Raw genomic sequence first — 13,105 nt, 5'->3', positions numbered from 1 at the left:
TCAGTAGGCTACACAGACTCCCAAGGAAATAAAACTCTGTACTGCACATCCTCACCATTGGAAAGCAAACCTGTATCCTGCATGTCATGTTTGGTTTTAATATCCTCACACAGGGATCACTAGATTGTAACATGGTGTTTCATATGAGCTCTTACCAGTGCCTTTTACATCATTAGTTCTTTTCTCTTGGTCCATGGAACCTCTTTTGCCAAAGATGTCACAGCACACGCTTCCCCTTTCCATTGTGACTGTTTGTGCCCACAGTCCTCTTTAATCAAACAAATATACAGGCCACTCTCATTCTTCTGTTTCTTCCTGCCTATTTACACACTGTCTTTATTCATGGCTTCTCACATTTTTGTCAGGACTGTCAATTGGGACTTTTTCTGATAATCGTGTTAGTGGAAATATTTAGTAAGCCTCTCTAAATTGCCCATTTAGCAATTTCTCTCTCTCATTTCCCTTTCAGGATCATTCATTTTTTAAATTTCATTCTAAACATTGTCTTTTTTGTTTAATTACATGTATATGTGATGCCATACCTGGCACCTTCAAATTAATTACACGTTTATCTTAAATTAAAACCACATCAGATTGTATTTGCTTTACACTTACCTGCATGGTTTTCAGCAGTCATTCATGAAGTCTTTACATATTACATAGGTCTGATCAGCTGGTGTGTGATTTCTTATTTTTCCCTATTCTGAAACTTTTATAGTACATTTCTTATCAGTCATAGGCTATCACCACAGACACATTGAAAACCTCATATTATCATCTGTGGGTCAGTCCCACTTTAGAACATGCAAACAGATGTCACTCAAGAATTTCTAAAGTACCCTAAAATTTGAGTATAGCATCTTTTTCTAGTCTCCATGTCTTGATAAGGACCTGAGAGAAGGAAAGGGGTTACGGAGTAGGCCCAAGAGCATGGAAAAATTAAAAAACCTATCCATAGTCTCTGCAGGTTTCATAACCAAGGGTGTTCTATTTTTACTTCTTAATACAGCAAAATAGCTTGATGTTCAGTTACACCTGTTCTCTTTCCTCTATTATTTTTAGAATATCTCTTTCCACGTGGTGTTTCAGCAGTTCTGCTCCTGCATACTGTTGGGCAGTGCTCTGTTGTGCAATGCATCATTTATTTCACACTGCCATCACACAATGTGTGCACTAAGCATGAACCCCTTTCACTTACTGCATCATCTGCCAATCCAAGTCTTTGTATCAGAACTTGCATTCATCTTCTCCATGCATCAGCCTCGTGCTCCTCAGTATCAAACAATATCCTGATTTGTTTTTTCACCTCTACTTTTCTACTAACATGGCAGGAAACCCTGAGCTATTGTCTCAACTTCTGTTTTCTAGTCTAAATATCTTTCTGAATCAGTTAAATGTGTTACCCTGGTTAGTCATTGTGTGCTGTACCTATCCATTGAGAAATTTTTTGGCAGAAAACAGAGGTGGTAAAACATCTCAAAGTTTTGTTCATCCAGTACTAGATAAGCCTCAGGCCAAGCTTTTACTGAGCAGTTTTGAAAATGCAAAATCTTAAAGACATAGAGTTAATGATGATTAGTAATTCCATTTAGTGTTCTGCTTCTGTAAAGCAGTCTTGAATAAACAGAATTGATAAGCACAAGCATCTGAGAAATTATTTAATATAATTTTGTATTAATTTTAATGATTTTCTACTTTTAAAATCCTGTTTTATGTTAAATAAAGAATGTTATTTTAGAAAAAGTTAATTAAATATTTTGGCAACGTGTTTGATCCACCATTAAATTTTACTTAAGATAAGCAATGGAGTCACTTTTCATGTCATCAAAACTTTTAAATATAATTTGTATGCTTTATAAATATATATTATATATATAAAAATCATGTGCAGCTGTGAGATTAATACAGTACAAAATGTCATATGTTTCTTAGGTCTTCTCTGAGGAGAAAATTTGATATGAGATGCCATAGTAACTTAATGAAATATTTTTATTTTACAGAGCTTGATTTCTGTGTTATTTTTAGTAGACCAGATACTGCAAAGTCAGTTCTAATTTGGTTTTCTTCAGCTCCTGCTCACAGTATGGTGATTATTTTTTATTGCAGATATATAGTAACTTGAAAGTTCAAAAGGAAAAGCATTATTCAAAGAACATCGAAACAGTCCTAAAAATCAGAAGAAAGTGCAAAATACTATTTAGCTTATAGGATACAAGAACAGATTAGTACATGTCCATTTTGGTTTGTGATGTGGCAAGTATGTAAAATATCCTGTAAAAAGTATTTTGTTAAGATTTTTTATGCTTTCAAAGTAAATATAGAGAAACAGGGGTTTTCCATTACTGAAAAGATTGAATCAATTTAACAGTTAGAGAAAGCTTCCAGTTGCTGGGTAAGCATGCTACTGGTTCTTACTTTTGATTCCTTTCTGTTTTTCATGTTTTCTGATAGATAACAAGCAGATGACACTTCTAAGAAATAAAGTTTTTATCCCACTGTAGGAAAAGCCCACCTTCCTACATTTAAAGAAGTTGAAAATTCTGAAGGATTTGCTAGATATGTGCCTATATCTTCAATAAAAAGACAAGAATTATTCCTCTCGTGCACATGATGGATTTTCCAGACAGAAAGGTTGGAAGATATCTTTAGTTACCTGCAAAGCTTTCTCTTTCCAATGAAGCCATCTTGGTCTGTCTATACTAATGTACAGCAATGTTCTGACATCACCTGAAGAGAACTCCTTCTCTCTCAAATTCCATAACCTCTAAAACCCTTCCATCAAGAGCAGCAGCAAAAAGTGCTTGGTGAGTTGGTAACAGCCCCTGGGGATCCAGGGAATCCTGCTAGCCTCAACAAACAAACTAAACCAAATATTGAAAATCCAGCTGGAGGCTTGTGCGGCAGTGACTGTGATGTCAACACTGAGGCAGAACGCAGTAACAAGGGAAATGGCAACACTGCAAAAGGGAAGAAGGCCCTAATTTTCTTTGCATACTGAATGCAAATGCTGTTAGTTAAAGGTACATCCCAAAGAAAGTCTTCCATTGCCAAATCAAGGTATGAATTAGGACACTCATAACCAAGTAGTTCAAATCCTGCTTTTTTCTGCCAAGAGCACAATGCTGAGTTATTCTTCTGCAGTGAAGTCATTCTGTAGGTGACTGCACAGACTTTTCCAAATGGCATAACATGAGCCAAGAGAAGAAGATTTCATTCAGAACACTTGTTCTGCATCATACATTGATTTCTAATTTGATGTATTATTTTTGCACTACTTCTTAATAATTACCAGTGTAAATTTCAGGGTTTTTTTGTCTTGTAGTACTTATACAAGGAGCTATAGAAGTGTATTTAAAATATTACTGCATATAGGCCATGTTAAATGCAATTGATGGGCATATCCCCCATAGGTAAATGGAGTAAAAAGTGAAGAAAATTATGGTTTAAGAAATGGATGATGTAGAAAATATATACATTTTTTTCACCATCAACTCAGAATGCTCAAGAAGCCTATTTCAAATAAAGATGGGCTGCTGTAAGGAGTCTGTACTGTAGTTTTCAGCTCCCTGCCCATTCAGTCATTGGTTTAGTGTACGTGAAAGGTCATGAATGATGCCATGTAGCCCCCAATGCAAGAACATCCCAAAGTCTTTCTTTCAGGGTTAATTATATCACCACTCCTGACCCATTGGTAACTTCTTCCCAAAGGATGTAACATATCCACTTGGGTCAGTTATCTGTCCAGGTTCAAGAGACCATGTTGAACACAAGACTTCTGCTCTTACTGGAAGAAAACAAACAGCTACATGAAGTGCTGTGATACTTTTCCTGACACTCATCTACTTTTGTTAGACTGCTCAGAATTACTAAGTGGTTGACTCAATGCATTCCTTGTCATCATCATTCACTAAGTGCCTTGTTTAGGTTGGCATTCACTAGTGGACTCCTGTTTAAAATCCTATTTGTTTTGTATTTGCAAATTGCTTAGTTTTTAATAAGGATTACAGAGTTTATAATCTTCCACTTCTTTTCCATGTAATTCATGTATAACAATCAGCTAGATGTGAAGGTCATTTGTGCTGGTTTTGGCTGGGGTAGAATTTATTTTCTTCACAGTGGCTGTTATGGGCCTCTGTTTTAGATTTGTGCTGAAGGTTGATTATAAAAAGATGTCATTGCTGAGCAGGGGGATAACACAGAGCCAGGGACTCTTCTGCTTCTCACACTGCCATGTTGGTGAGAAAGTTGGGGGTGCTTGGGAGGTTGGGAGGAGACACAGGCAGGACAGGTGACCCCAGCTGACCAAAGGGATGTTCCAGATCATCTGACATCATGCTCAGTATATAAAGATGGGGGAAAGAAGGAAGAAGTGGGAACATCTGGAGTGAAGGAGTTTGTCATCCCAAGTAGCCTCTATGTGTGATGGGACTCAGCTCTCCTGGAGATGGCTGAACATCTGCCTGGACATGGGAAGCAGTGAATTAACTCCTTGTTTCACTTTGCGTGTGCATGTGGCTTTTGCTTTCTCTGTTAAACTGTCTTTATCTCAACCCATGTGTTTTCCAGCTTTTATGCTTCCGATTCTCTCCCCGATCCTGCTGATGGGGCAGTGAGCAAACAGCTGCACAGAGCTTGGTTGCTGGCTGGGCTGAAACCATGGCACCACTGTCACCTCTTTGTCATATCTGGAAAATGAGGTTTGCAGGTATTTGTTTTTTCAAGCACAAACATGGACCACACAGGTAAATATGTGTCCTCAGAGACTCTACTCTGAAAAAAAGGACTAAAAAGAAATACTGTCCTACAACTAAGAAATAATTTCTCAATATGATGTATTATATCTTAAGATACTATACTATAAGATACCCACTAATATCCTGTTAACATGACAGAACCTGAAGCTCCAATTATATTGTATTTTGATTTGAAGGATACCAAACTGAAAACAGTACATTTGAAAGTAACTACTGAGACTGAATTACTTGCCTTTTTTGGTTTGAATTAAGTATATATGAAGTTTTTTGTATAAAACCTAGGCAGCTAAGGCCCTTGGAAGAAAATGGAAAGAATACATTTTCAGCATTCTAGAGAGTTACACTGTTAACTGCTCAAACATTAGTATAAATGGCATAACTAGCAGAATATATAAAATAGCTCTTTTTATTAAATGCCATTTGAAAATAAATACCTGGGAAAGAACATTACAAAATGTTTGGCATTTAAGAAATGGAACTGTCTTTTACTGTAACCCTTGGAATGACTAAAGGCCACCTATTCCTTATTCCTCTTGTGATCACCAGAATTGAACAGACCACTGAGTTGTTACATTAGGTAGAAGCACTGCATGTCTGTGTTATCTCCATGATTTCTCACTCACAACAGCACTGAATTAGTTAGAATTCATTTGAATTAGCAGTGGCTAACAAGAAATCATCACATACAGTATTGCTTTTGTGAAAATACAGACTTTGATTTTGTTAAACAGAACTGTAACAAGTAATACAGCACATGGACCTTACTGAGCTGTGGATAGCAAACCAATTGGAGAATTTTCCTCTGAAATGGATGCAGCTATTTAAGGAAATAGCCATCTAGGTTAAGCAGCACCTTGACATTTTTATAATTTGCATTCCTTTATATCAGAAATGGAAAGCTCTAGTTGGCAGATGTTTTCATCAATTAAAGACATTCATAGATTTTCATCTATACTTTGAGAGAGAAAAATAAAATGGATGTATTTTTCACTGGAGTATTATACACACTGGAATATTGAATTTCTTCTCCATGCACGCATTTATGGATTTTCACAGAGTGTAGAGATAGTGGGAGTTGGTCTTCCTGACAGGTGAAATTCACCTTCTTTCACAAGGTTTGCACAACCTTTAGGATTTACTGGAAAAAGCAAAGTAAATGGTTATCAATAAAGCTTTGTCTTTAATTCTGGCTACTATGATCAAAGGCACTTTACACCAGGATTTGTGAATGTTCCCTCTCATTCACCGACTGTAGTCAAGTACAGAGACTTTATTATTTCTACCTGTGGAAGAAATACTTATCTCAGTTTTAACAGTGTTTACCTGGGCATCTGAAAAACTCTTGTTTTATGCTGATTTAGCTGAGAAAAGAACTTTTTCCTATTGCTGATAATTTAGTATTCTGTATCATTATTTCCACTTCTCTGTAACTACTGAGTGACACAATAGTTTGGAGTTTTCCTGTATTTCTTTTACAGGCATATTAAATAAATAAATTGTGTTTATTTTTTGTCTGCTATGGAAGTTATTTAAAGTGACATTTCAAGAGACTACAACTTTTCATTTTCAGTGTGGCTGAGCCTAAATATATTTTCAAAGGAAAGAGAAATCTGGGAAGGAGTGGCTGTCAAAACTGAACAAGTGATGTACTTTCTAAAGCAGTACTTACCTTAACCAAAAAGTGATGAAAATTTTGAAATCTTGGATAGTGAGGAAAATAGTCTGTGATATTCAGTGCTGTCTCCCAAGTTTGAGTTTGGTTTTTAATGCAGTAGGAAGTTGTATTTTTGCAGAGAGAAAACCCATGTTAACACAGGCTGTGAAGAAAACTCATTGCCTGATAAGGGGAATAAATGGAGCATTTAATTGGATTACATTAGATTCTTAAATAATGTGTGCCTTTAAAAGCCCTCTATGTATCACTGAGCTATGATAACTTTGGTATTAAAGTTACTGTCAAAAGTAACATCAAATAGTTCACAAGCATGACAGTACAGTTCCCCATATGGAAACAGAACACCTGTTTTCCAAAGTGAGGGAACCTTTCATCTTATCTTCTTCTTTCTTGTATGTATTAAAGACTTTAATTCAATCTCATTTGAACCTGGTTTTTAATTTTGCACCTCTGGAGAGCATCCCATCCAATACCCTGCTGAGTGCAAGTTCAGCTACAGCAGGCTGCTCAGGGCTGCGCCCAGTTGGAATTTGGCCATCCTCGCAGCATCCTCCAGTATTCATTCATCTTCACTGTGTGATTTTTTTTTTATTGCCAAGTAGAATTTTTTGTATTTCAATTTGTGCCCAAATACCTTTCTCATTTACTTTTCTTATCATATTCTTTGAAAATGTATGTTTGCTTTTTTTTGTTGTTGTTGGACACTCCTATTGTAATGCCCAGCTCATCTGTCTTTCATACTTTCTCTTTTTCGCCTTTTGCCTTTTAAATCTCACATAATATTTGAGTATCAGCTCTTCCATTTTTGTGGCTTAAATGATTAGAATAGAGAATCCTACTGCACGCTAACTGTGCAATTTTATAATTACCTGAAATAATCTAGAATGCAATCTCTTCAGGCACCTGCTTACACAGGTTGGAAGACAAGTTCATGTATAATGCACTCCTACAGAAATGGATTGTCTTGATTTCAACTGGGAAATAAGCAGAAGCAAGTGAAGCAGAAATCTCATATTCATGCCAATGCAGCTACATGAGAACATCTGAGAATATTCATTATCCAAGAAACAGACCTTCAAATACAAAATTATTCATGAGTTGTTAGTGTGTCTGGAAATACAGCTTTAATAGACACAACCCACCTGCAAAGCTGAAGAACTCCTCATGTGCAGGATGCATAATCCTGTTTGCACTGAAGCAAAAACCAGCCGAGTATCTAGGCCTCAGTAGGGAAGACAATATTCAATGGAGTTTAGTTCACTGGAAATGATGCAGATGACTTTTCTCTTACTTTTTAAGGTTACACATGAACAGGTATATTACATAATCAAAGCATAACATTTAGATTGGTACATGTGGCCACCACAGCAGTTCTGGGGTTGTTATTTTATTGCCTTGAGATTAAATTAGTTTAAAGGCAAATGGTTCCCAAAAGCATCGCATAATGGCTAACTTTAAATATTTTACTTCTCCTAGTTTCCTTATCAACTCCAATAACAAGAAAATTTTAAACCTGTCTGTGTGAAGTGACATTATACATCAGGCTGCAAATCTCAGCTCCCCAGCTTGGCTGCCAAAGGCCCCTGCTGCTTGGTGCATTCACTGGTTGGAGTCTGGATTTTGGGGTCTTTTGGTGTGTTTGCCTCTGTGCCTGTATGGAATTGCTAGCAGAACTACCACAGGCTGGGATGGAATTACTCTCCCTAATAGGCAGTAGGATGCTGTGGTTTAGGCAGTAGGATGCTGTGGTTTAGGCCTATGACCAAAGCAACGCTGAAACACACGAGTGTTTTGGCTATTGCTGAACAGGACATGCACAGCGCCAAGGTCTTCTCTGCTTCTCACTCATCCTCTGTGAGTAGAATGGGGTAGGTTAGGGCTTGGGAGGGCTCAAAACCAGCAGGTGATCAGAACGAAGTAACCAAAGAGATGTTTCATGCCCTATAGTGCTCTGATCAGCAGTGAAATGAAGAATGAGGTTGAGGCTATCTTTTGCTCAGGCCACAGGTCTGCCCATGGGAGGTGGTGAGTGTTTGCAATTGCCATGCTTTTTTTGATGCTTCTTTGTTCTCTCTTTTCTCTTTTTATTTAGTTATTTTCACCTTGACCCAGGAGTTTTCTTGCTTTTATTCTTCCTTTATTTTCCACCATTCCACATGGGTGGGCAGTTGGGGAGTGAGTGGCCATGTGGTGCTTAGCTCTCTGTTGGGGTTATCCCACAGCACACTGTGTGGCAACTGGGCAAGACTAGTAAGATCTGCCTAGAAAGAGTCACTCAGCCCATTTCCCCATCTCAGGAATAACCAAAGAACCCTCATGTGGTAATACTACAGGCCAAAGCTGGATGTGGCCAGTGATCTAGGCATAAAGAAGGTCAAAAACTCAGAATAACTTCTACATCACTCCATAAAAAGAAAAAAAAAAACTAAAAATACCTGAAGTTTGCTTCTCACAAACAAAAAAACATTATATAACTCAAAATATAACTTCTTTAAGCAACAACTCGCAGTGCTGGATGTCAAGATGGACATGCCTGGGAAGTTTCACATGCAATCGAAAGGACCATCCTATAACTACAGTAAAAATGACATTAATATGTTGGTACCAGGATTGAAAGACAGAAAAATATTTTTGAAAAAATGCACAATAGAAAACATTTATAAAAGCTACACTAGAAACTAAGCCTTTAACTTTATACTCACTACTTCAACAAAGAGAACTGCCTAAAAGAACAGAAATTCCCCTCAGAAATGGTCTAAGGCTTCACAAGAACCTTCAGTAAAGAAGCAATGTGTTACTAGTCTGAGGTGAGAATTCCAAAAATTTACTCATTTTGGCCATACATTGAAAGACATAAACTGTGAGTTTCTCACAGTTCACTGAAAACACATATGTCTCTTAGAGTCACCAGGCAGCCCACTTGAAAAGGCAATTCCACGTTGAGCTGCAAGTTCACCTTCTCTACTCAAGTTTCATGGCTGCTTCCCAAATGCGTTCTTCCACTTGTCTTGGGAAGTCATTCATGGAAGACCACTGGCACTCATGGCACTCTCTCAGAGCTGTGCTGATATTTGATTTCAGCAAGCAGAAGTCCAATAGCCATGAGGCATGGGTCTGACTGGCTCAGGAGCTAGCTCTCTGTCATATGACTGCTGACTCCTATGAAATGGATTGGTTGGTATACTTTATCACAAGTTTTAGACAAAACATACATCCTTTACTCACAAATAACTTACAGTGATAGAAATATGCTCAAAATAAGGACATAGGTGATAACTGGGATCCACTGAAGTCAGTGGCAAAAGTTCCTCAATGTTCAGAAGCAGCAGAAAGTCATACTTTGTATGGATGCAAAGGTGCAAGCAGGTTACACCATAGGAGAAATTAACAAAGAGTAAGTGGGAATTTAAGCAATAATCTTCTGGTTTCAGAAATTTATTCATCAAATCTTGCCACCAGTAAAAGCTTAAAAGTAAATCCATACTTCTTGAGTCACTGCCTTAGTAGGTATCCAAAACAGATATATTGTTGGATTTGGTGACAAACTAAACTAAAACTGAAATGAATTTAAGCAAAGGCTGTTGGTGGCTGAAGCGGGGAGATGTAATTCACCTCCCATGCAGGCATGGTCAGATTATGTGCTAGAAATCCTCTGATGGATTCAAAGACAGAGTTTTAAACCTTTCACTTCAATAGAGAGTGTGTACAGATTCTGTACACTCTGCCAAACAGAATATTGAACCAGCTTCCAACAAGGTGGCAAGAGCAGGGCTAGGGAATGGTGCAGCTCTCCTGCTCAAACTCAGCAATGTGGAGCCACATCAGTGAAGGTTTGTTTGGCTGCTGTAGCCCTCCCAAGCTGCACTTCTCCATATCCATTATGCATCACATCATGATGCTCTGTGATTACTTACCGTCACTTCCACCAGCTTGGTGATGCCATAATCTGTCACAGCCGTATCTGTCCTGCTGATAAATTTTATGTCTGAAATGAATATTAAGAACTGAATTAATCTGAATAAATTTATAGTAGCAGCTATGAGAGACCAGTTTCACATTACCCACTGCTCCAAGTCATCTTGGCAGTGGATCAGAAAACAGGAGCACAAGTAAAAGTAAGATATGGAGCTGACTCACATCTACATTACAGCCCATTTATGTTCATAAATGAACATATCTTCTCTGAAAGCCTATTCTTCTCCTCTTTTTTCCAAAATGGAGAATGTCAAGGTTTTCTCATGTGCTATCTCTTGCCTGCCCCAATAAACTCAAAATAAGCAACAGCAAAAAAACCCCAAACCCAAAACAAAACCAAAAAACACACAATAAAATCTTCATATAGCAAAACTGGAACAAAGTGTATAGTTTTAGCCATGGCGCATGTATACAAGAGGAGAGGCAATGCTACAGTACTTCAATCTGTATTGTCTATATAAAACATTTATTTTTAAGCTCTATAATGGTATTATAGAAATACATAGAATATTTTATAGTGTATTTAAGTGTACTCACTGTGAAAATAACACATTTAAGACAGGTATTCTTATGTCCAAATGTTTTAAATATATGCACTTCTTTGCCTTGCAGTATTATGTTACTTTGAAAAACAAAATATCAGTATTGTATTTCTTGCTCCTCGCCAGAATCTTCTCATTTGGATTTCCCTGGGTCATCTCAGGTGCTCACTGCTGTGGGATACTTTATAAAAACCACGAAAAGTCTGTAGATTTGTAGGTTTCCTATATTTGCTTGCATTCATGTCTAGTGCACATGGCTTGCCGTTCAATCCTCCACGTGCCTTCTTCGTAAGTACAGTGACATATAGTGCACTCGTCAGTTTTCACCTCCCGGCCTGCTGGAATCACCAGGGTTTCTGCAAAGCAGTTCGGGCCTGAAAGAAGGACAGAGTTCATTATGTGGCACCAACACACTGCAACCCAGCCCAGCACAGTGCTGGTCCTGGGCACAGAAAGCCTAAAGCAATGTGAGTAATGCTGGGCACATGACACAAACATGGGCATCGTGCACACGGCATAGGAGCAGCAAAGAGCACAAGGAGCTGCCTGCCCAAGGGGCTGGATGTTTCTGGTATGGACTGTCCCTGCTCCCTGTGCAGGAAGGTGCAATAAAACCTTTCTATGCAGCTGTGACAGAGACCTGGGCACACCCTGATGGTGCAGATGAACACAGACTGAAGCTAGAGGAAATGCCACCTGTTGATAATTCAGCAGTGCTACTGTAAGCTACTAGAGAGCCATTTATACATTTTATTACTTTTTTCCCACTGGAAGCAAGCATTTTACTTTCTGTAGTAATCATAGTATCACATTAGTTTATCTTCCCTTTCATGAGAAAATAGTTTATTTCCAGCAGAGTGGAATAGCTTCAGCCTCTTCTGAATGAGGATACTTTTCATGTACAAAATGAAATATTCCATTTTATGTAAGTCAGTAAGTCTCCAAACACCTCTTTTCATAGTACACTGAAATAACTTCATTTCCAAGGATGAGGCAGGAGAAAAACCCACCAGCAAAACATTCAGGAGACCAATCTGGCTCTTTCAAAAAGCAGAAGGCTGTGAGAGCTGGATTATCTATACGTCTGTCAAAAAAGAAGTCTATTTCTGCCTTGAAAATCCACATGCACTTGCAAAGCAGCATTAAACCCTCCAACCATGCATCTATGCACTGTCATGCCCCCAGTGGAACCCAGCCTTTCCATTTAATGAGCACACACAGCAGCAGCTCAGGCACAGCCTGGCCACCTCACAGCACCTTGGCACCACTGCCATCAGGGCAGGATTTGTCAGAGGGGCCAGGATACACTGATCTGATACTGCTGAAATTCTTAAAGGCTAGGGATGCACAAATTGTTGACTGCCAGCCTGTTTGTCATACAAATAAATACATCCCGGATGGGCTCAGCCTTCCATTGCTGAGGGTTTACTCCAAGACCTGCACAAAGAGCATGGCTTCTTCTTCGACAGAAATGTAGCCCACCTCCTGGGCTGTGCATTTTAAAGCACAAACCAAATACTTCACAAATCAATTTTAAGTTATCTCATTGAAGCAGGTTATGCCTTTGTGTGCACACAACAGCCTGAGAACTAGATGCCAAACTGGCCATAAAGAAAAGCCTCTCCTCATGTAAGAGTTAAATATAGATGAGACCTGCAAGACCTGCAGAAATTTGTTTCCCTATGCTGCACTTCTTCTTAATGCCCTTAATATTTAAGCCCACACTTTGTTTCCATAGAATCACAGACTGTAGAACCATTAAGGCTGGAAAAGACCTCTAAGGTCATTAAATCCAGCTGCTAACCCAGCACCACTGTGTTCCACACCAAACCACATCCCCAGGTGCCACATCCACATACCTTTCCCACACTTCCATGGACAGTGATTCCACCACTTCCCTGGGTAGCCTATCCTAGTTCTGGAACTGACTGTTAACAATTATCTCCAACATGTGTCTTCTTCCACAATTTTGGATGACTTCCTGCCCATTTGGATGCAGAAAGTGCAGCAAAATACAGCATATCTCATTTAAAATCAGCTGCATTACTATCCTAATGGTACTATGATACTTCTGTGTTTTCAGTCCCTACATCTGTACAAGCGAAGTGTTACTGAGCTGGACACGCTGGAAGGAGAACTTTTGGGGTGGAAGCAATGCT

General features: G+C 38.6%; 1 protein-coding gene across 5 annotated transcripts in view; it reads right to left on the bottom strand.

Moving 5' to 3' along the window:
* Positions 1 to 985: 985 nt before the first annotated feature.
* Positions 986 to 13,105, bottom strand: part of VWC2 (von Willebrand factor C domain containing 2) — a 65,362-nt gene continuing 53,242 nt past the window's right edge. The window contains exons 3-5 of one of the 5 annotated variants that reach the window (XR_012581370.1): positions 10,942 to 11,320; positions 6,424 to 10,414; positions 986 to 5,892 (exon numbers count right to left, since the gene is read on the bottom strand). Coding sequence is in view for 1 of the 5 variants with exons in the window: in XM_005484258.4 (XP_005484315.1) it covers positions 11,169 to 11,320 (152 nt within the window). In the remaining 4 variants the exon portion in view is untranslated. Of the gene's footprint in view, positions 10,415 to 10,834; positions 11,321 to 13,105 lie in introns of those variants that run through there. The other 4 variants (XR_012581371.1, XR_012581372.1, XR_012581366.1 and 1 more) reach the window with 4 other exon arrangements.

The sequence above is a fragment of the Zonotrichia albicollis genome, chromosome 1 (assembly GCF_047830755.1).
Source record: "Zonotrichia albicollis isolate bZonAlb1 chromosome 1, bZonAlb1.hap1, whole genome shotgun sequence".
NCBI lineage: Eukaryota > Metazoa > Chordata > Aves > Passeriformes > Passerellidae > Zonotrichia > Zonotrichia albicollis.
Note: the sequence above shows the minus strand (reverse complement) of the source record. Positions and strands in the feature narration are given on the sequence as shown.